This window comes from Sminthopsis crassicaudata, chromosome 4 (assembly GCF_048593235.1).
Source record: "Sminthopsis crassicaudata isolate SCR6 chromosome 4, ASM4859323v1, whole genome shotgun sequence".
In the NCBI taxonomy this organism is placed as follows: domain Eukaryota; kingdom Metazoa; phylum Chordata; class Mammalia; order Dasyuromorphia; family Dasyuridae; genus Sminthopsis; species Sminthopsis crassicaudata.
Genome location: NC_133620.1, coordinates 283,266,808 through 283,289,132, shown reverse-complemented (window position 1 = coordinate 283,289,132; position 22,325 = coordinate 283,266,808). Strand labels below are relative to the sequence as shown.

Genomic DNA, 22,325 nt, shown 5'->3' with positions numbered 1-22,325 from the left:
TTGCAGTCCTGGGTGGCAGTCCCAAGGTGAGCAAGAGCACACCAGAACTTAAAACCACAGTGAATCAGGGACTCTCCTCATAGGTCCAAGGCAGAAAAGAGTGCTTGTAATCACCTCCTGAAAGAGCTCTCAAAATGAAAATTCCAAGGAATATTATAGCCGAATTACAGAACTCCCAGGTCAAGAACAAAATACTACAAGCAACCCGAAAGAAACAATTCAAGTATTGAGGGACTGTAGTCAGAATAACACAAGTTTTAGCAGCTCCTGAGGAGTTAATAGTTAAAGAAAAACTAAAGAACATTATGAAATGCAAAATGGATAATTTTGATTACATTAAATTAAAACGATTTTGTACAAACAAAACCAATGCAGCCAAGATTATGAGAGGAGCAAAAAGCTAAGAAAATTTTTTTTCACATCCAGTGTTACTGATAAAGGCTTTGTTTTTAAAATATATAGAGAACTGACTCAAATTTATAAGAATACAAAGTTATTCCTGAATTGACAAATAGTCAAAGGACATGAATAATTTTCAGATGATAAAATTAAAGCCATTTCTAGTAACATAAAAAAATGCTCTAAATCACTGTTGATCAGAGAAATGCAAATTAAGACAACTCTGAGGTACCATCTCACACCTCTGGAATTGGATGACAGAAAAAGATGATAAGATTGGTGTTGAAGGGGTTATGGGAAAAATGAATTTATTGTTGGTGGAAATACAAACTAGAGCATTTTGGAGGGCAATTTGAAACTATGCCCAAAGGACTATCAAACTGTGCTTACCCTTAGATCCAGCAATGTCTCTACTGAGTCAGTATCCCAAAGAGATGATAAAGGGGAAAGGACCCACATGTACAAAAATGTTCCCTTTTTGTAGTGGCAAGGAACTGGAAAATGAATTGAGAGTGGCTGAATAAGTTATGATATATGAATGTAATGGAACATTATTGTTCCATAAGAAACAACTAACAGGATGATTTCAGTCAGGCCTAGAAAGATTTACATGAACTGATGCTAAATGAAGTGAGTACAACCAAGAGAACATTGTACACAACAAGATTTTGTGATGATCTACTCTAATGAACTTAAGCTTTTTTCCAAAATGAGGTGATTCAGGACAATTTCAGTAGATCTGTGATGGAAAGAGCAATCTGTATCCAGAAAGAGGACTGTGGGGACTGAATCTGGATCACAACATAGTATTTTCATCTTCTTTGTTGTTGTTTGCTTACTTTTTCACCTCATTTTCCCCCCCTTTACTTGATCTGATTTTTCTTGTGCAGCATGATAAATGTGGAAATATGTTGAGAAGAATTACACAACATAGTAATAATCATTATTATGGCAAACCAAAGTCCTCAAAACAATTTTAAATAGTATCTGAAAACAAATTCTAGAGTGACAGTACCAACAAAACTCATATTGAATTACTTGCTGTCTGGGGGAGGAGAGACTGAGGGAAAAGGAGGAAGAAAAATTTGGAACACAAGATTTTGCAAAGGTGAATGCTGAAAACTATCCTTGCATGTATTTGAAAAAATAAAATGCTATTAAGATTTAGCATCTTCTATATTAAAGGATGGGAGGTCTTGGAATATGCTATTGAGGAGTGCAAATGAGCTGTGATTACAATCAAGAATCACCTTCCCAGCAAAATCAAGGGTAATCCTTTAGGGGGAAAAAATAGAAATTCAGTGAAAGAAAGTATTTTCAACCATTCTTGATAAAAAGATCAGAACTGAATAGAAAATATGACTTCCAAATACAAGATTCTAGAGATGCATAAAAAGATAAACAGGAAAGTAAAATCATAAGGAACTTAAATAAGTACAAACTGTTTATTTACAATCCTCCATAGAAAAGTGATACTTATAATTCATAAGAACTTTCTCATTATTAGAGCAGTTAAAAGGCATGTGTGTATGTGTATGTGTCTTACATGTCTGTACTCAGGAAAACAGGAGGGGAAGGGGCTAAGAGGGTGTGATGGAATGGAGGGCAGACTGAAGTGAGTTAGGAAGGGACAGGGTGAGAGGAAAAAGAATAGAATAAATGGAAGGGGGGAACACTCAGCAAAAATAATTGTGGGGGGAAAAAATTGAAGCAAGTTTTTCTGATAAAAGCCTCCACTTCTTAAACACATAGAGAACTGTCAAATTTACAAAAACAGGAGCCATTCCCCAAGTGATAAGTGATCAAAAGATAAAAACAGTTTTCGGATAAAGTAGATATGTAGATAAAGTAGTTTTTGGATAAGTAGATAAAAGCCATATGAAGAAACTGCTTTTACTCAATACTGATTGGAGAAATACAAATTAAAACAAATCTGAAGTACTATCACATACCTATTATATTGGCTAAGAGGACAGAAAAGGAAAATGACAAATATTGAAGGGACTGGGAGAAAATGAGACATTAATGCATTGTTGGTAGGAGCTGTGAACTGATTCGACCATTCTATGGAGCAATTTGGAACTATGTTCAAAAGGCTACAAAACCATCCATATAAAAATCACTTTGACCTAGCAATATAACTACTAGGTTTATATTCCCCCCCGAAAGAGATAAAAAACAAAGAAACAAAAAAAAATTTATAGCAGCTTTTTTTTCTGGGGGCAAAGAACTAGAAATTGATAGGACACCCATTAATTAGGGAATGGCTAAATAAACTATGGTATGTAATTATGATGGAATACTGTTGTGCTATGAGAAAAGATGGGCAGGATGATCTCAGAAAAACTTGGAAAGACTCCCATGAGGTGATGTCATGAAAAGTAACAGCAATATTGTAAGATTATTAGCTGTAAGTGCCATAACTATTTTCAACAATACAATGGTCCAAGGAAACTCCCTAATATCCAAAATTTATGACAAAAAATATTATCCATCCCCAAAGAAAGAACTGATGTTGTCTGAATGCAGACTCATGCATAATTTTTTGTTTTTAATTTTCTTTATTTTTCTTGACTTTTTTCTTTTGGTCTCTGTATTCTTTCACAATATAACTATTAAGGAAATGTTTTGCATGATTGCACATGTACAACCTATACTGAATTGCTTTAATTCTCAGTGGGAGAGGGAGAGAAAGGGAAAGAAACTAGAACTCAAAAGTTCTAAAAACAAATGTTAAAAATTATTTTTATATGTAACTGGGAGAAAATAAAATAGTAAATTAATTTTTTAAAAATTATATAAGATTCCTTGAAATACAAAGACCCTCTTGGGTTTCTGGTATTAGGCACAGAACAAAACAAAGAAACATTTTCAACAGTAGGATGAAGGGAATCCAACACAAAATCCACATTAAAGAATTCCTTAAAATGTCAGGGTCTTTTAGCCATTTCTGTTTGCAGATAATCCCTGGGTGCTTAAGGCCCTCTTCTCTACACCATTTCCCTTAAAATCTCATTAATTCCCATGGATTCAATTATTATCTCTATGCTAACAATTTTCAAATCTATCCAGCCCTCATATCTGCTTTCCTCCACTCTCACATATCCAACTACCAATTGGATATCTCAAAATGAATGTCATCTTAAAAATAACACAAAGGACTAAATCCTCAGAGCTCTTCCTTTTTTTTAAACTAATGTTGAGGATACCATAGCCCTTCTATTTATATCTTAGTGATCCAGACACACCCTAAATATTACTCTGCAGGTTCATAAACCTAGTTCCACAGTCTGTCATCTCACCCCCACCCACCCTGACTCTACCCCATAGCCAATATGCTGCCATGTTGCTGTTTTTATTCCTATAATATCTCTCATATATACTCTCTTCTCTCTCTTGACAAGTCTATCACCCTCTCATAGTCAGCATTTACCATTTAATTCCTAAATAAATGGAATATATCTCGCTGATTGGTAATCTTTCCTCAAGGCTTTTTCCAATCCACTCCATCCATCACACCAGTTGAAATGATCTTTCTAAAACAGGTGTGACCATGCCACCAGGCCTATTGATTCAATTCCAATATTTTTTTAAACTTATGTGAATCTATATACAAATGTGAATAGGATTGGGGTAGTAATTCACTAAATGGTTGAAGTATATACAACTTACTCATTTTATATCTCTGTATGAGCTATACTTGAAGCAACAGAGCTTCATTAAATGCAATTGCAAATAGACAGTATGTTAAGACATGATTTTTTTTCTCTAATCAATTTTCTCTTAATAATTGCCTACTTAACTTCTCTCTAAATTACTTTCATTTAACCAAATGTATATATTACACACAGAATACGAATTTGTCTTCAATCCACACCTTAGTGCCTTACAATTCCTCAATTAATGAAGGCTGGCAACTCTTCTATAAAATAAGTCTCAGAGTTATCTGAGGTCACAGTAAAGAGAAAATTAGACATAGCTGCAGAACTAATATCAGTCAGAGCCAGAACTCCAGGTTCATTTTATAATCCTGTGTGTTTTATTTTATGCATTGAGAAACATTTTGAGAAGCGATCCATATTTTTACCAGAATGTTTTTTAAATGTGCTCTATCTCTGTCTCAAAGCTTCTTGAATCTAAAGCTTGTCTTCTCTACTCTATACAATAACCTGGCTAAAAATTATAAGCTGAGTCAAATACAGCTCTTATTTTACCATAATCAACAATAGGTAGGTTGTAGGTGACAATGAGTCAATATTATTATTATCTTTTGACAAAGATTTACCAATTAATAACCTAAAATGAAAAAGGGAGGGTTTCCTTTCTCCTTTCACATTCTCTAATCCAACCCAAAAAAGTCTAAGTACTGGAATGGGAAACTTCTGAATGAGAAAATTCCCTCAACCAATGCAGATCATAATCTTTTTTGCACCTTATAATCTCAGAGAGCTGCCTAGAGCTGAGAAGTAAAATGATTCACTCACGTCACACTATTGGTGTGACAGTTACAAGTAGAATTGGATCAAGATCTTTCCAGCTATGAGGCTAGCTTTCTATCTACTCTACATACAATACTGGCTCTTCTCACTCTTTAATAAACAAAACTAGAATCTACTAGGATTTAGCCAAACAACAACCAAAAAAACCTTTCAATTCTCAAAGGACTCACTGAGCATAAAATACTTTTACCTTAATAACAAGAATACCAGAAAAAAATGTTCTAGCCGAGAATTTTCCAAAAAATAATTCTATGAGTAAATGTGGCTACTTTCTACAGTAATCTAAACCCAAGTTAATATACTAATGCTATATATATTTTATGCACTTAAAATCATTCTGAGAAGTGATTAATATAGTCTTATCAGAATAACAAAGAGGTCTATTACATTTTTTTAAGACTAAAAGATCTCATAGATTCTGCCTCAATACTCTCCTCGCTCTAATCCATTTTACACTCAGCCTTCATAGTGTCTAACTATGTCATTCCCCTCCTCAATAAACTCCAGGGCTTCCTTACTGCCTTCAGGAGACTATATAAAAATTAAATATAAACTATTTTGGCTTTTAAAGCCATTATAACCTGATCTACTCCTTATACCTTATACCCTATTCCTTTCCGTGTACTTGAGTGACACTGGACTACTTGTTTTCCCCAGTCATGTTTCCCCTTCCTAGAATTCTTTCCCTCCTCATGACTATCCTCCTACCTTATGGGTTTTCTTTAATTTCAGCTAAAATGCCTCTTTCTTCAAGAAGTATTGCTCAGTTTTGTTTAACATTAGTGCCACCCTTTTGAAATTGTCACATTCATCCTAAACCATCCTAAATCTTCTTTGTGCATATTTGTTTGCATGTTGATTCTCATCATGTGAGCTCCTTGAGAGCAGAGAATAGTTTTGCCTTATGTATATTACCAATGTTAATACAAGATCAGGCACAAAGTAAATGTTTAATTAATGCTTCTTGTTTTGATTATTATTAGCCCAACATGGAAAGAATTCCTTGATTAAACATAGGGGGCAAAACACTTAATAATTAGTTAAGAACATTTGTTTCACCTAGAAACAGTCTTATATATTCCTTTGGGTCAGCAATGACAAAAGAACTCATAACAGTAGTTTATCATGATACTGAGGAAGCAGAAGACAAAAATGTTTTGACTCAAGGCTTCCCTGGATATATGGACAGATTAAATATTTGTTTTTCATATGTTGTGAAATTTTTGACAAAACATTTTCCCGAAGTACCTAATTAGTAATCTACTTGTATTACACCCATTTCTGGTACAAGAAGTTGTGATTATTCTGTGAATAGGATTACTATACCATATCTGAAGAGATTTTTTTTCCCCAAAAAATACCATTCAAAATGAAACCAATGACTTCAAGAAACATGTTCTTATTCTAAATTGTTAAGTACTTATATTTTCTGTATTTCCTGTATTTCAGCAGTTTTCAAAATTTTTTGGTCTCACTTTATACTCTTAAAAAATTTTATATCCTTTTACAGTCTTAAAAAATACCAAGGACCTATTCACGAAACAATCCAAACAACTTCTGCTTCTGTGTATATACATATGTGTGTGTGTGTACATGCGCATACATAGACATCACATTGCAAATTAAAATTCACAAATTTAAAATTTAAAAATTTATTTCACTTAGAAATAACTAATAAACTCACTACATAGGAATATAAATAATATATATTTTAAAAATAATTATAATTTCCAAAATAAAAATAATGTAGTAAATGGTGCTATTTTACATATTTTAAAAAAATCTCTTAATGTCTGGCATAATTGAGGACAATGTATTTTCTGCAGCTCTATTAAATCTGCTGCAATATGTTTTTCTGATTGAAGTATATGAAGAAAATACAGCTTCATGCAGATTGTAATTAGAAAATGGAGGGAAATTAGAAAAAGAGGCAAATAACATGTTAGTATGACTATCCAAATAGCAATCACTGACCTTCTCAAAAGATCTTGGGACTCCCAGAGGTCTACAGACCACTACTACTGCTCTATCTAATTACCTCTGATTTTCAAAGTTGGATCACATTGAAATATTCTATGTAGAAACTGAATTATTTATACATTTTAAGTTCTTCAAAGGAAAAAAAAACCCCACATAACCCTATCTTATAAGTTTATTTTGAATTTCTCCATTCCTTTACTGTTCTCTAAATTCAAAAGCAAGAAGGATTAAAAATGGAATTATTTTTGCAAAACTACATGGCAACATGAAAGGTTATATTTGCCATATTTTGTAGCTGTCACAGGCCAAGAGCTACTGCTACTAGCGTATTGGCTAAGGAGAATATCCAGCACAATTAATGCTCTACAGTGGAAATTTTAAAATAGTATAAATAGTTTAATATGTGATTTCATAAGTTACAGATTTCAGAACAATTTACATTTAAATGTGGTAAAACACCAATTTCACATTTTACTGGGTCCTAAAGAAAACTAATATTATCACTTAGTGACACCATGTGGCTTCATTTTGCATTGCACTCTTTAAGTTTATAGCCTTAGAATGCCTGCCATCTAGGGCAGGGGGCGGAGGGAAGGAGGGGAAAAATTTGGAACAGAAGGGAGGGAGTACAACTGATAATGTTGTAAAAAAAAAAAAATTACCTATGAATATGTACTGTCAAAGAAAATGTTATAATTAATTAAAAAAAAAAGTTTATAGCCTTAATTTCCTTGATTATTTGCTTTCAAAAATAAAAGTGGGAGAAACAGGATAAAAGTTTACAATATAAAATAATTGTGAACTTTAAAAAATTACTTTAAGGAAACAATGATGCTATTTCAGAGCCCCAAAAGAATTTTCTTTGACATCTTGAAATTCATACTAAATTGAAAAGTGAAGATACAAGCATGATTATGTTTAGAAGTAAGGATAGAGCTTACTGAGCTGCTAAATAATTATAAAAATGCCCATTTATGGAGAAAAAAAGCTACACATGCCGACATGTTACTTAAAAAGAAACAATATTTTTCAGTTACCTTTACATCTTTGTTTTATGTCTGCTATACCTAGAGAATTATATATTATTGCAATTTAGTGAAGATAAAAAAAATAAAGCTATACATTTAATAACCAGAAAAGGGAGCACTTATTCTAGCTCCCTGCAATATAAAAGCAATTTATGATTAACCTTATATTTATCACACTCAAGTAATATTATCCTGCCCTGCTTGACCAGATACATTTCTAGATAGAAATGAAGGGACCACATTTAGGGAAGCTTTGGGCTGTTGTATACTTGTTGCATATACTTGCTTTATTTGGGAAAAGTAAATTTTGTCATAGTAAATGTTCAATATCTTGCAAGTGCATCATTTTATAAGAATATTGAAACTGAATTAAGATGTTGGCATAAGGGCTTAAGTGCCAACATTTTACTACACAAGAAGCGAGTATCAAAACAATATTATTATTTTCTCTTGAAAAGAAAAAAAAAAAAAGTCGTACATTTCTGCTTTCTCCTCCTTCTTTAGGTATAAAGAATTTATCCAAGTTTAGTATAAATGCTTCAAGTATAAACCATAGTAGAATGAGTGGTTTGTTATTACTTATGGACTAAATTTTCTCATCAAAATGGGGAAAATAATTATATTACTTTATACCTCATCATGTTATGAGAAAAACACTACATAAATGAAAAAGAACTACATTAGATATGAGTTATTATTTGTGGTTGTTACATGATCAAGGGAAAGAACTGGCAAAACAACTTCTTTACACTCAAATTACTTACATAAGATAAAGTAATTATATAACCCAGTAAACTTGTATAATTTTTTCAAGTACTGACCTATAAATTAATTCTTCTTGTTCCCCATAAATAAAATGTCATAGCTGAAATTGGCAATTATGTCACCACAATCAACATCTTCCTCTGATCTTAAACAATACAATGGTTTCCATCTTTGTTCTCTAGATTTCTTTCCTTGACTTTTTCAGGACACTTCATTAGCCAGGCTCCTTGACTACTCTCTATTTTGAACAAGGTGGTTTTGTACCTGATTTTCCTTTTTTCTTTTCTCTTAATCCCCAAGTATAAATGAAATTAAGAATGTTTGTGTTTTCGGGTACTACCTAGATGCTTATGATACTCAAGCCTCCCCCCCTTTCTAATCTTCAAGTATCTCCCTCAATCCATTCAGTCCAGAAATACAAGCTACTATTTGAACATTAAGTACTCTACTGAGATATATATCATAAAAGATTATCCTCATTTTCACTTGGTCCCCAATGTAAAAACTGGAAGTCAACAAACAACAGAAAAAGTAAGATTTCATAAAACGCAGAACTTAAAAGTTATGTGACTCAGTGGAAAGAGCATGTGGGCCTAAGACCAAGAAAACCTAACTTTAAATACAGCCTCAGACATTTACTACTTTTACAGCCCTGGGCAAATTATTTAACCCTGTTTGCCTCAGTTTCCTCTTATGTAAAATGAGCTAAAGAGGGAAATTGCAAACCACTCTAGTATCTTTGCAAAGAAAAAATCCCAATGGGGTCAAGAAGAGTCAGACACAATTGATACAACTGAACAACAACAAATATAAAATAAGCTGCTTCAGAGGACAGTACATTTCTAAGAATTTTCTGTAGAAAAGCTAATACTAGAATTATTTTTCCTAGAGAAGGATATAACACTACTCTTTCATCTAGCCCATGAAGAATTATACCACATATAGTAATCAGCCTTTTCTCATCTTTATAGAAAACAAGAATAAGAGGAAATGAAGAAATATAAGCTGAATTCAGACTTTTTTTTAAAAAAACTTTTTTACCATTTATTGCTGGAAACTGTAACTTTTCTGCTATGTCCTTATTTAGAAAGCCTCATATCCCCCTTTTTTGACACTAGATGGCAATCCTTCCCCATGGACAAAACGAATTTTTGACTGAAATATTCTACTGTTTTAACAAGACTTGTCAGAAAGTGGAAAATAATGAACTTAAGAGGAGATTTTTTTTGCAGGGAAAGAGGTAATATAAACAGATTAGCAAAATGCAAAATAACAAAAAGGGAAGCCATAAAAGAAACAAAATCCTTAATGTGAAGGGTTGTTACTTAGTGCATAAATAGAATCTTCCTCTCTGGAAATCTAAACATGGCAGATATTCTTAGTAGCCTAAGATTCTCTCTAAGAAAGGATGCCCTATGTAACTTCCAACATTCCCCCACAAGTGGTTTTCTTTTCATCTTGAAATGCCTGGAATAGTCTACTTTCCAGTTTTCATTAACCATATACCTTTTATTTAAGAATAATCCCAAAATCAAATTTCCTTTTCTTACACTCACAAATCCCTTTTCTAAAAGAGAACTTATAAATACCACATACCTCTCCAGAGCTGGTTTACACCAGCTAAAACTTGCTATTTAAATCACCATGAATTTTAAGAATGTTAATGTTAAACCAAGCTGAATCTTTTCTACTGTACAGTAATTTCCTGGAGATCTTTAATCTTGTTTGTCAGTATCTAAGTAGCCATGGAGTGAGTGTGGGGCTATGTGTCAGGTATTGTGGAGGAAAAACAAAATTAATCTCTATCTTTAAAAAGTTTACACTTTTGTTAAAGATATAGAAAAAGAAAAGAGTATGGTGACATACAAATGAGCATTAATCAAATTTGTGCAAACTAAGCCCATAAGTCCAGAGATATATAGTAAAGGAATAATAAGATGTATCAAGGAAAGCTTATTGCAGATGTAAATTCAAAGCATGATTTTCATCAAAATGTTTGTTGATGATCACTAAGTTAAGTATAAGAACACTATTTGAATTATATATTGATATTTAGCTATTATTTCTGATTATTCCAGACACTATTAAATTATTTTCTGGTTCTTACAAAAGGTCAAACATATCAACTAATGCAATATTCAATAATTTAGCCTTGTAGGCAATTTAGCTTTTTTGTGTACTTCAACACTTTGATTAATATATGATCTCAATGTTGTAGGTACTCCCCTCTACTAGCAGATTCCAACTCATCATGCTTTTCATCCAGTGGAATTTTAGCTCATTTCTTTTTGCATATCCTCAAGAGATTATCTATCCAATGTACTGGTGAGTTTTTCTTGCGTTCTTTTTAAAATGTTTCTTAGACAGCAGTATAGCACTCAGGCTAGAATGCATCTAGTCTTTCTTCATAATTGATTTATCTCCTCTTTCCAACCAATGTGAAAGTTACTGATCATAACTTTCTATGCTCTCTATGCCCATCATTCTTAATCTTAGTAATAATGGCTAATATCTGTGTGGCATTTTAAAATTTACAAAGTACTTTCCATACCACCTGATTTGATCCTTACCACAATCCTATGAAGTATGATTATTATTCCTATTTTACATATGAGAAACTGAAGTTGGAAGGTTAAATGACCTACCAGAGTCACAGCTAGTATGTGAGGCCAATACAGTCTATTTACTGCTCTACCAACTAATTACCTTAAAATAAAAATACCTTGTCAAGAACTCTTCCTTGTAATTTAGATTACTATCTCCAAAATTAATTATGATTACATATTTTATATTAAACAGGCTATACAATGACTAAAGGTAGTATTGTATTCATGAAGATTAAAGAAATAGAAAGCCACAAAGATGAGAAAGAATGAGAAAAAAGGGACAAAAATGATGATGATAAAAAATTGGTAACAGATGAGTGAAAAGTATAACTTTATTTTTCATACTGATGCTTGTCTCACTAGCAAAGAACCGTCATTTCCTATCAAACACTACAAAACAGATCCTCTATCTAGAACAGCATCACCATCCCAAAATTGGAATTCAATTCAACAAATATTTATTTAGTGCCTACTATGTATCAAACTAATAAGCTTTTTTATTTTTCAAAATACAAGCAAAAATAAGTTTGTAACATTCACTCTTACAAAACCTTGTGTTCCATACATTCCCTATTTCCCATCTTTCTCCTCTCCCCCAGACAGCAAGTAATCCAATATAGGTTAAACAGGTACAATTCTTCCATATATATTTCCACATTTAACATGATGCACAAGAAAAATCAGAACACAAATGATAAAAAAGAGAAAGAAAAAAAAAAAGTAAGCAAACAACAATAAAAAGGTGAAAATATTATGTTGTGATCCACATTTAGTCCCCATAGTTCTCTCTCTGAATACAGAAGACTCTCTCCATCACAAGTCTATTGGAACTGGCCTGAATCACCTCATTGTTAAAAAGAGCCAAGTCTATCATAGTTGATCATAGCATAATCTTGTTGTTGCTGTGTATAGCGTTCTCTTGGTTCTACTCAATTCACTTAGCATGAATTCATATAAATCTCTTCAGGCCTTTCTGAAATCAGTCTGCTGATCATGTCTCACAAAATAATATCCCATAATATTCATGTACCATAACTTATTCCAGCCACTCCCCAAATGATGGGCATCCACTCAAGTTTCTAGTGAAACCCCATCTTTCTCATCTTCTAACTCCTCTGACTTCAGGAAAACAAGAAAATTGGAGAAGATTCTCCTCAATGCACTCCTCAGAGCTGATTTATTAAAGATAGAATGAGCAAAAAGGACAAGGAGCAAGACAAATATTCATCCATAATTGTTAGGATTACAAGGTGAGAACTCAGGTTGTCTGGGCAATTCTCTAGCTCAGAATTCATACCTCTAGTTCCGGCCTTTAGGGGGAGTTTACACTTTTGGACTTCTGAGGAGGAGTTTACATGTTTAAAGAAGTTTGCACCTTTAAGAGGACCTTGTAAAGGTTCTATAGTCTCTAAGTTATCCTTCTAGAATGCCGTCTCAACTCAATCTCCCAGCCAGACTGTTCTCCAGGGTCAATGTTGCCTCTTTTATCCTCTAAGAGAATGGGCATGTGAGAACTCATCGGGACCTGGGGAAATACTTCAACCAATGAACTTGCTCCTCTTAAAGGTGCAAACTTCTTCAAACATGTAAACTCCTCCTCAGAAGTCCAAAGGTGTAAACTGCTCCTAAAGGCCGGAACTAGAGGTATGAATTCTGAGCTAGAGAATTGACCAGACAACCTGAGTTCTCACCTTGTAATCGTAACACATAATCCATAATATCTCTTCTATAACAGGAAAAAGTATGGATGGGAAATAAGTTGAAACACTTTCAACTCCCAGAAACAAATAATAGAAAATTTAAGTTAGGACCCAAATCTTTTACGTCTGAAAAAAATCTAAATAGCATTTTCAAGATATACTATCTCTTTTACCCATTACCTTACTACTTCATATGAGTTTTGAAGTATTATAGGGGTTTGGAGAAATAATTAACACCTAAAGAAACATAAAAACTCAAAATGTAAATAAGGCAGCATTTGATTTCCCTTTTCCTTCTCTTAGAAATTCTTGTGAAGTTCTTCTCTGAATGGATGAGCTCTTATAATTTTCAAAGAAATGCATATCCCACTTGATCATAAACCAATGATTTTATGATATAGCATGGGATTTGAAAAGCTTTTTACATACCTTAAAAGCTTTTTGTTGTTGTTGTTATTTACCATATAATACAAAGTATAAGGTTTTCTGACTAATTTTGTATTTCATTCCAAACCTACAGTCCCATCTCTATAGCCAAAATTTTCCACTTTTTCCACAGAAGTATAGAATATCTATTTATGATGTTTGATAGTTTGTTTTAAAAGTCTTTTTTTAATAAGGAAGAAAGCCTCTTACAATTAAGTATAAATTAAAAGTTAATATTTATGTATGTGTTTTAAGTTTACTTGGACCCAATACATGTAAAAATTTCAATCATACAATTAATCTAAGTGAACTAACCTGCAGACCCGGGCAGGAAAATACAGCTTTTGCCAAGAACGACAGAGATATTTTGAGTGGTCAATTACTCGGATCCAATCTAGTTCATCCATGGACACTTCAATGTAGTAGGAATAAGACCTTTAGAAGGCAGGGAAGAAAAATATAAAATCATTGCATCAGTATCAAAGAAAACAATTCACTACATTTTTTTCATGATTCATTAAAAGTTCATTTCAAAAATTATGTGCTTTATCTGGAAACACAATTTAAGATTCCTTCATATTTCCAAAGGAATTCTGAGCTCCACATTAGCAGATTAGCACAATCAAACAAAAAGGAGGGCACAAACCATTCCTGAAATCAGGAAGACCTGGGTTCAAATCTGGACTCAGACACTTAACATTTCCTAGCTGTGTGACCTTGGGCAAGTCACTTAACCCCAATTACCTCAGGGGGGAAAAAAAAAAAAAAAAAGAGGGCACAAGATGAAGACAGAGGTGTCTTTTTCTTCTACTTTTCTTTAGTTCTGCAAACTATCTCCTCTCAGGAGAAAGACAAAATGGCTCCTACTAACAGTTTTAAGTTTGTTTTTTTCTCTACCAAATTACTGCCACCTTCCATATCCAGCCAAGAGAAAATGTTAAGAGAAATTGTTAATACTACTGAAAAACACTGACATTATGGGGAAAAAAAAAAAAGAATATAAGTGTATTTTGGGGACAACCTGAAATTAGCAGGCTAGTAATCATTAGTAATATTTAACAGCCTAATCTAAGTAAACAACCTGGGACTCTACTTCTCACCTGTAACACACAAAACTGATTGATATTGCCTTCTTCCCTAAAGTAAATTTAAATATAAGGTGATACTATATCGAATTCTCAATCCCTCTATTTTTGTCTATCTGCATTTTTTATTTCTTTCACAGGTTAATTGTACACTATTTCAAAATCCGATTCTTTTTGTACAGCAAAATAACTGTATGGACATGTATACATATATTGTGTTTAACATATTTAACATGTATTGGTCAACCTGCCATCTGGGGGAGGGGTGGGGAGGAGGAGGGGAAAAACTGGAGCAAAAGGTATTGCAATTGTCAATGCTGAAAAATTACCCATGCATATATCTTGTAAATAAAAAGCTATTTAAAAAAATGTAAGGTGATGTTATTTCTACTGCAATATCAATGAGGCTGATCTCAGAAAGATTTAACTGACTATAAATGTCAGCCTGTAGCTAAAAGTCAAGACTATAAAAGGTCAGCTTATTTTGTGACACAATTCTCTCATTTTCTGTTGTCCCTTCTCTCCCATTCATTTTATCACACAGTAACAAACTGGTTATAACCTTTTCTTGAACCTCTCTGAGTTATCAGTAATTCAGGCTGTAATTCTACAACATGTGCTAAGAGATTTTTTGACGTTAGATCCTGAAGATATAAACCTTTGGTCAGAACTACCGCAGTTCTTGTTGCAGAGAAACTAGAGGACTATAGCAAAGCTGAGTCCCCTCTGAACAAAAAGGGTTTTTATACAAAATAAAAGTGTTTTATAAATATTCTGATATGCCTAAAAACTACAAACATAATAAGCTCCTTAATCCTAAATTTTAATAGTTCATGTACATTCAAAATATGTACTACCTACCCCATTTAATCAATTAATATTAAATTAATTCAACAAGGAAGGGACTAGAAACATTTACATGATCAAAAAAAATAAGAAGGGGGGTTAAACTAAGGACTTTATACATAAGCATCAAGGAGCTAGTTTAGCCTTTATTTTATACATGCCTTCCTTCTAGAATGTAAGAGCAGGTCACATTCCCAGTTAAAAGAAAACCCTCAACACTGCCATAATATGTGAGTTGCATATGTCAAGAGCCAAGAAGGCACACAAACAAGCTGGCACAAAAACCCTGAGGCCACACCTAGCATAAATGATAGAAATGGCATTTGGTGCTTCCGAAGTTTCCACATGTGCCCTTCAGCACTGTAGTCTCCCTAAATTATAACAGCCAAGTTATTTTTAATAGGTTTTGGATGATTTATTTTAGCTTTTGGAGGTTGAGCACTGGATTAAGATTGAGACCTGTTTTTTCTTTCTTTCTTTCTTTTCTTTTTTTTTTAATTTTTTGCTGAGGCAATTAGGGTTAACTGACTTGCCTAGGGTCACACAGCTAGGAAGTGTTTAAGTATCTGAGGCCAGGTCCTCCTGACTTCAGGGCTGGTGCTCTCTCCAATGTGCCACCTATCTGCCCTAAGACCTGTTCTTTCAATTCCCTGGAATCCCTGATTAATCTCACCTAATGGTTCTATGCATTTGTTTCTCTATCATCTATCTTGAAAAACTTCCTAATCTGTAAGACAGACTGATAAAATAAGACCCCTTTAAATAATCAGAATAAACTGTTGGATTTCCAAGAAAAATGTTACTGAGATATGAATTTTTGAAACTCTAAAAAGTTGTAAAAAAAAAAAAAAAAAGTCTAAACTAACAAAGCATTTTAAACCATGAAGAGATAAGTCATTTAAAAAATATGTCAATTCTTTTTTGAATCATACTGTTATCACTTACCGGCTATCACGATCCCAAAGGAGTATACGTATGTGATTGATAATTGACGGTTGACCTAATTTAATCTCAATGCCAGAACGGCAGTCATCATCAATTGGATGCCTAGAAAATCCATGATCCAAATCATAATTTTGTGTATCACCATCCAATAAGGCAGATTTCAACTCCCCTTTCACTACCTGGGCTCCATACTTCATAGTTGCAATATTCTCTTCTGGTACTATAGTTAGAAATAGAAAAGGTAAGATGAACAGTTATTTACTTAAATGATTCTCCCACAGAAAACAAAAAATACAAACTGAAATCTATGGTGAAGGCAGACTTTCTTGAGGATGGCTATACAATCAATGTCCAATATTTTGAGACATAGATCAAGCTTTATAGTTACATTTTTTTCCAGTTTTTTACAATTAAAGGTTAAGAATATCTACTGTGAAGAAGCAGGTAAAAGACCTATAAGGATAAATGTATTATTAATGTTAAGAACTTAAAAATAGCTAGTATATAGTATCAGGGGTGTAGTATATCACATAAAGTAAGATCTTCTCTAATGAAGCATAAACCTGGCATACTTAAGATCATTTTATATCACTAGTTGCTATTTAATATCAAGCATCACATATAATACTAATAGGTGACATTTAGAATGGTACTTTATTATTATATTCCTTCTGTCTTTCTAGTTACTTCCCTCTCTGGTTCCTCTTCTTTCTAATTAGCTGAAGTTGATATTCTCCAAGGGTCTATTGCTTAATGACTTCTGTTCCCAGTATTCTGTAGCAATTTTATTCAATCCAGTTGCTTTAACTTTCAACTTCCATGTAAATCATTCTTAAATCTATCATCCCCAATCCTTACATTTTTTCTGGGCTCACTCCCATATTCAAAACTGGACTTGACTTATCTTTCATTTTCTTCTCATAGCCAGTTACCAACTATTTTAGATTCCAACTCCACATTTTCACACTGTCCTTTTTAACATTCACAAAGTCCCCACTAGCACTTGTTTAAAACTACTTGAAAAATCCCCTAAGAGGTCTAGTTTCCCCTTTCTCCTCCCTCTATAGCAGGTGTTCTTCATTTTGTTTCTGTCATCATAGATTGCTTCTGGCTATCTCATGAAGACATCCTTTCTTAAAATAATGTCTATAAATGCCTAAAATAAAATACACAAGTTTGTCAAGGAAACCAAATAAAGTAAAATGCAGTTATCAAAATATATATATTTTAAAGGTCATGGACCCTGGGTTAAAAACTCCTGCTCTACATCATTCTCTCATACATTTGTCACTTTACTCAAAAATATTTAATGCCTTTCTATTGTGGACTGATTACACTTCAAACATTTACTGTGCATTCAAGAGCCTCCTCAATTTATTGCCACCCTACTTTTCCAACCAAATCAGACTAGTCTCTGACCTTCAAATACAAACCTATGTTCTCCCCTGAATCTGTACTTTTGATTAAGCAAGTACCTAAACCTGATACTTCTTCCCTCCAGACCTCTACTATCTACTCAATTTCTACTCATCCTTAAAAACTGCATCAAAAGCCGTATCATCCATGAAATCTTCCCCAGTCTCTCTATACATTACTTGACGGATTAGAGAAAAGTCCATATATACACTTGCTCCCTTTCTAATCTTCTTATGTATTATTCCACTTCCAATGTTCTGCCATGAAGTCATCCTGGTCCAAGGTGACCCTGCTCCCATATGATGCTCCAGGTCTGATTTTTTGTGACTTTTCATTAGCTACCCACTAGTTCTAGATATCTTCTTACTTATGCTTCTTGAAATCCCAGACCTCCAAGTTTCAGCTCAAGCACTCTCTTCTACATGAAGTCTTTCCTCCCAGCTGTTAGTGAACTTCTAAATATACATAACACCTACACATATTAAATATTTTTATATGTATGCAAAGTCATTTATCCTATTAGAATGTATTCTTCTTAAGAGCTGGAACATTTTCTCTTTTGTCTTTGTATCTCCTGCTTTGAGCCTAGTGCCTGATACTTAGTAAGCACAAAAAAGCTTACTATCACATAATGATATAGATTATAGTTATCGGTATTTTTTTTCTAATAAACTCAGGACTCCCAGACGACGGGGTCTTGTCTTATCTAAACTTTGCATTCCTCCCCACTTTCCCACCCATGCCAATACTCGCCCTCTATATAACAAGCACATAAATATTTGATGAATCAATGAATACTAAACACACATCAGTGCCATGTAAGAAATTCAAGTATTATTATTACCAATTTAGAGATGAAGATATAAAACAGAAATAAGTGGATAAAAACAAAAAATGGTACAATGATTTGCCTGAGCTCACATTTCTCAACTAATGTAAGTCTTCTAATTCCTAATCTAGCAAAAGAAAAATAAAAGTTCCCATATAGTCTTGAGTCCTAAATTGTACTATGATACTGCTAATAGCAATTGATACATTTAAAAATGAGAAGCATGCAATTTTCTCCTTGTATGAGTATTTTTTAATCTATTAATATCATGGCTATTAATGAATATTTCCTTATTATCCTTATCAAATGGCATTTACTAAGTGTCTACCTCATCCTAAACACTCCTATATGTAGCAAATTACAAAAACATGGATAACTTCTGTCTTCTTAGAGGACATAAGAGCTCATAACCAAAACCAGATGATATCAGTAAAGAAAATCCTGTAAAAAACACAACAATATGGGCAAAACTATATGACTATAGAAAATGACATAAGGTTAGACACAATAAAATCAATAGGTTGTAAAGAAACAGGAAACATGTACATTATATGTATGTTTGTATTTGTTGAGGCAATTGGGTTTAAGTGACTTGCCGAGGGTCACACAGGAAGTGTTAAATGTCTGAAACCAGATTTGAACTCAGATCCTCCTGATTTCAGGGTTAGTGCTGTATCACTGTGCCACCAAGATGCTCCCCATTATATATATTTTAAATGTGATGCTAAAATAAAGGAGAGTCTTTATGGTAGAAGAAAACTTTAAAAATTACATTCTATTTGAGAGTCAGTATGGGATTTCCTGCAAAAATAACTGCTGAGTTCCCCCACTCGTTTTAAGAGAAAGCTTTGAAGTTTGGACTAGGCAGAATAATGATCAAAAAGTCCAATAAGAAACTGACTTTTTTTTTTTTTTTAAAATAAAACTACATAAATAGAGCAATAGGTGAGAAGACCTCTCAAAGAAAGTGATCACAAATTCAATGGAACATAATGTCTGCAAGGCTCTGTGTACAGAAGCAGCACCTGTGCTCCAAAGAAAGTGCCAGAATGATTAGAACATTCAGACAAGAACATGTCCATGCCCAAGAACTCTGAGGTTCCTACCACTCTGTCTTGAAATGCCAACAAGGACCCTAAAAAACTAGCATTATGCAATTTGGAACTAGGCTCAAAGGGCTATGAAACTGCATATCTTGTGATCCAGTGGTGTTTCTACTTGGTCTGTATGCCAAAGAGATCATAAAAGAAGGGAAAGGACTCACATGTGCAAAAATATTTGTAGTGGAAAGGAATTGAAAATTGAGTGGATGACCATCAGTTGGGGAACATTGTGCAAAGTAACAAGATTATGTGATGATCAACTGTGATATAATTGGCACTTTTCAACAATAAGGTGATTCAAGGCAATTCCAATAGACTTGTAATAGAAAGTGCCAACTACATTCAGAGAAAAAACTATGCATCCCATCTCTCTTCTCTTCTCAGCTACAATCCCACATAAATCAACTGTTACACATGTCAAATTGGATGTTCCACAAGCATAAGCATTAATTATATTTTCCCCAAAACTCACCTCCATAATTTTCCTATTTTTGTCAAGGGACCATCCAGATAACCAGATTTGCAACAAAGGAATCATCCTCAGCTCCTTATTATCCCTCATCCCAAGCATCCATTCAGTTCAGTCTTGTCCATTTTACCTCTACCATATTTATCACTTTAGCTCTCTTGACTCAAGGCATACAGCAACTACTCTAATTCAGGCTCAATCACTCTCTCCAATATTTTCCACACAACTGCCAAAGTGATATTTTTATAGCACAAATCTGATAGTGCAGTTTTACTCCTTTTGTGGTTGAAAAAATCCCCATCAATCTGTGGGGAAGAGACATTTTACAGCAGATAGGATTACAAATAAGCACTTCGGCTTTTTAGGCAGGGCTGCTGTTGAAGGCCTACCTGAACTTTCACCAGTTCCTATTCAGTGGAAGACTGATTCACCAGTGTGGGTAGAACAGTGGCCCTTAAGAAGTGATAAAATTCAGGCCTTATTAGACATAGTGCAAGAACAACTTGACCAAGGACACTTGCGGCCTTCTCTAAGTCCTTGGAATTCCCCAGTATTTGTGGTGAAAAAGAAATCTGGAAAATGGAGGATATAACTGATCTAAGAAGAGTAAATGAACAGATGGAAACTATGGGAACTCTTCAGCCTGGACTTCCATCTCCTACTCAGTTGCCAAGAGAATGGCCTCTATGGGTTATAGACATTAAGGATTGTTTCTATTCTATCCCTCTAGATAAGGAGGATATGAAAAGATTTGCTTTTTCAGTGCCTAGTATTAATTTGGCCGAGCCTTATAAAAGATATGAATGGACAGTTTTGCCACAGGGAATGAAAAACAGCCCTACTATGTGCCAAATGTATGTTGCTGCTGCTCTTGCTCCAGTAAGAAAAGCATTTCCAAAAGTAATATTGTTACATTATATGGATGATATTTTGGGATGTGCACCTGAGGAACAAATGTTAGAAGCATGTCTACAAAAGACCATGGAAACATTAAAGTACTACAAACTGCATATAGCTACAGAAAAAATTCAAAGACATGCTCCTTTTCAATATTTGGGATATGAAGTATATCCTAAGACACTCACAGTACAAAAGCTTTCTTTAAGAACAGAGAAGTTGAACACCTTAAATGACTTTCAAAAATTAATAGGAGATATCCAATGGATGCGTCCAGTGTTAGGCTTAATTACCAATCAACTACAACCTCTATATGACATTTTAAGGGGAGACAGTGCTTTAAATTCACCACGCCAGCTTACAAAAGAAGCACAAAAGGCTTTGAGAGAAGTTGAACTGGCTTTATCCAATGTGGTTGAAAGAGTCACTCAAAAACCCTTGGAAATATCAGTTTTTGCTACAAAAGAGGCACCCACAGCAGTCCTTCATCAAGGAGACAGTGTGATTGAGTGGGTGAACCTCCCAGCACAACCAGAACAAAGCCTTACTCCTTACCCAGTGCTTGTGGCTAGGATTTTATTAAAGGCTATTAAGAGAGTAACACAATTATCTGGAGTAAGTCCTGAAAAAATAAACACATTCTATACTAACGCACAAATTAATGTATGTTGTGAGACCATCCCAGAATGGCAAATTTTATTGGCCACCGATTTATCCTTACTACAGTAGTATTCCATTAATGCTGCAGTGACATAAACATGATGGCATGTTCTAGTGTCCTCTCTTATCCTCCCAGAGAATGGGCGTGGGATAATGCAAGGGCTTCTGGGAAGAACCACTTCAACCAATAAACTTCTAGGATTCCTAAGGTGTAAACTCCCTTTACAGGTCTGAGCCAGAGAACTGTCAAGTCAACCTGAGTTCTCACCTTGTAATTGTCCAGACAACCTGAGTTCTCACCTAGTAATCCTAACAGTGCAGCCCCTCCACTCAAGAAGTCTCAATGGCTCCCTATTATCTCTAGAATAAAATATAAACCCTTTTGCTTGGTATTTAAAGCCCTTCACAAATAGACTTCAATATTTATTTCTAGCCTTATTAAGCACCACTCCCTTTTAGTCATTTGTCAACCCAGATAAATTGGCCTTCTGGCTGTTCTCATACAGGACATTTAAGCTTCCATCCCAGGGACTTTGCAAAAGCTATCATTGATGCCTGAAAGGTACTTTTTTCTCAGCTCTTTCTGTTTCTTAGACTCTCGTTTTCTTCAAAGTTCAATTCAAGAGCTAGATTTTCCTGTTCTCCCTTACTACTGATACTTTCCTTCCAATA

General features: G+C 33.9%; 1 protein-coding gene across 6 annotated transcripts in view; it reads right to left on the bottom strand.

Annotated features, from left to right (window-relative positions):
• BTBD9 (BTB domain containing 9) overlaps positions 1-22,325 on the bottom strand; it is a 445,792-nt gene that overhangs the window by 353,132 nt on the left and 70,335 nt on the right. For all 6 annotated transcript variants that reach the window (XM_074311026.1, XM_074311030.1, XM_074311032.1 and 3 more), the window contains exons 5-6: positions 16,280-16,499; positions 13,719-13,838 (exon numbers count right to left, since the gene is read on the bottom strand). In XM_074311026.1, coding sequence (XP_074167127.1) covers positions 13,719-13,838; positions 16,280-16,499 — 340 coding nt within the window. The remainder of the gene's footprint in view (positions 1-13,718; positions 13,839-16,279; positions 16,500-22,325) is intronic.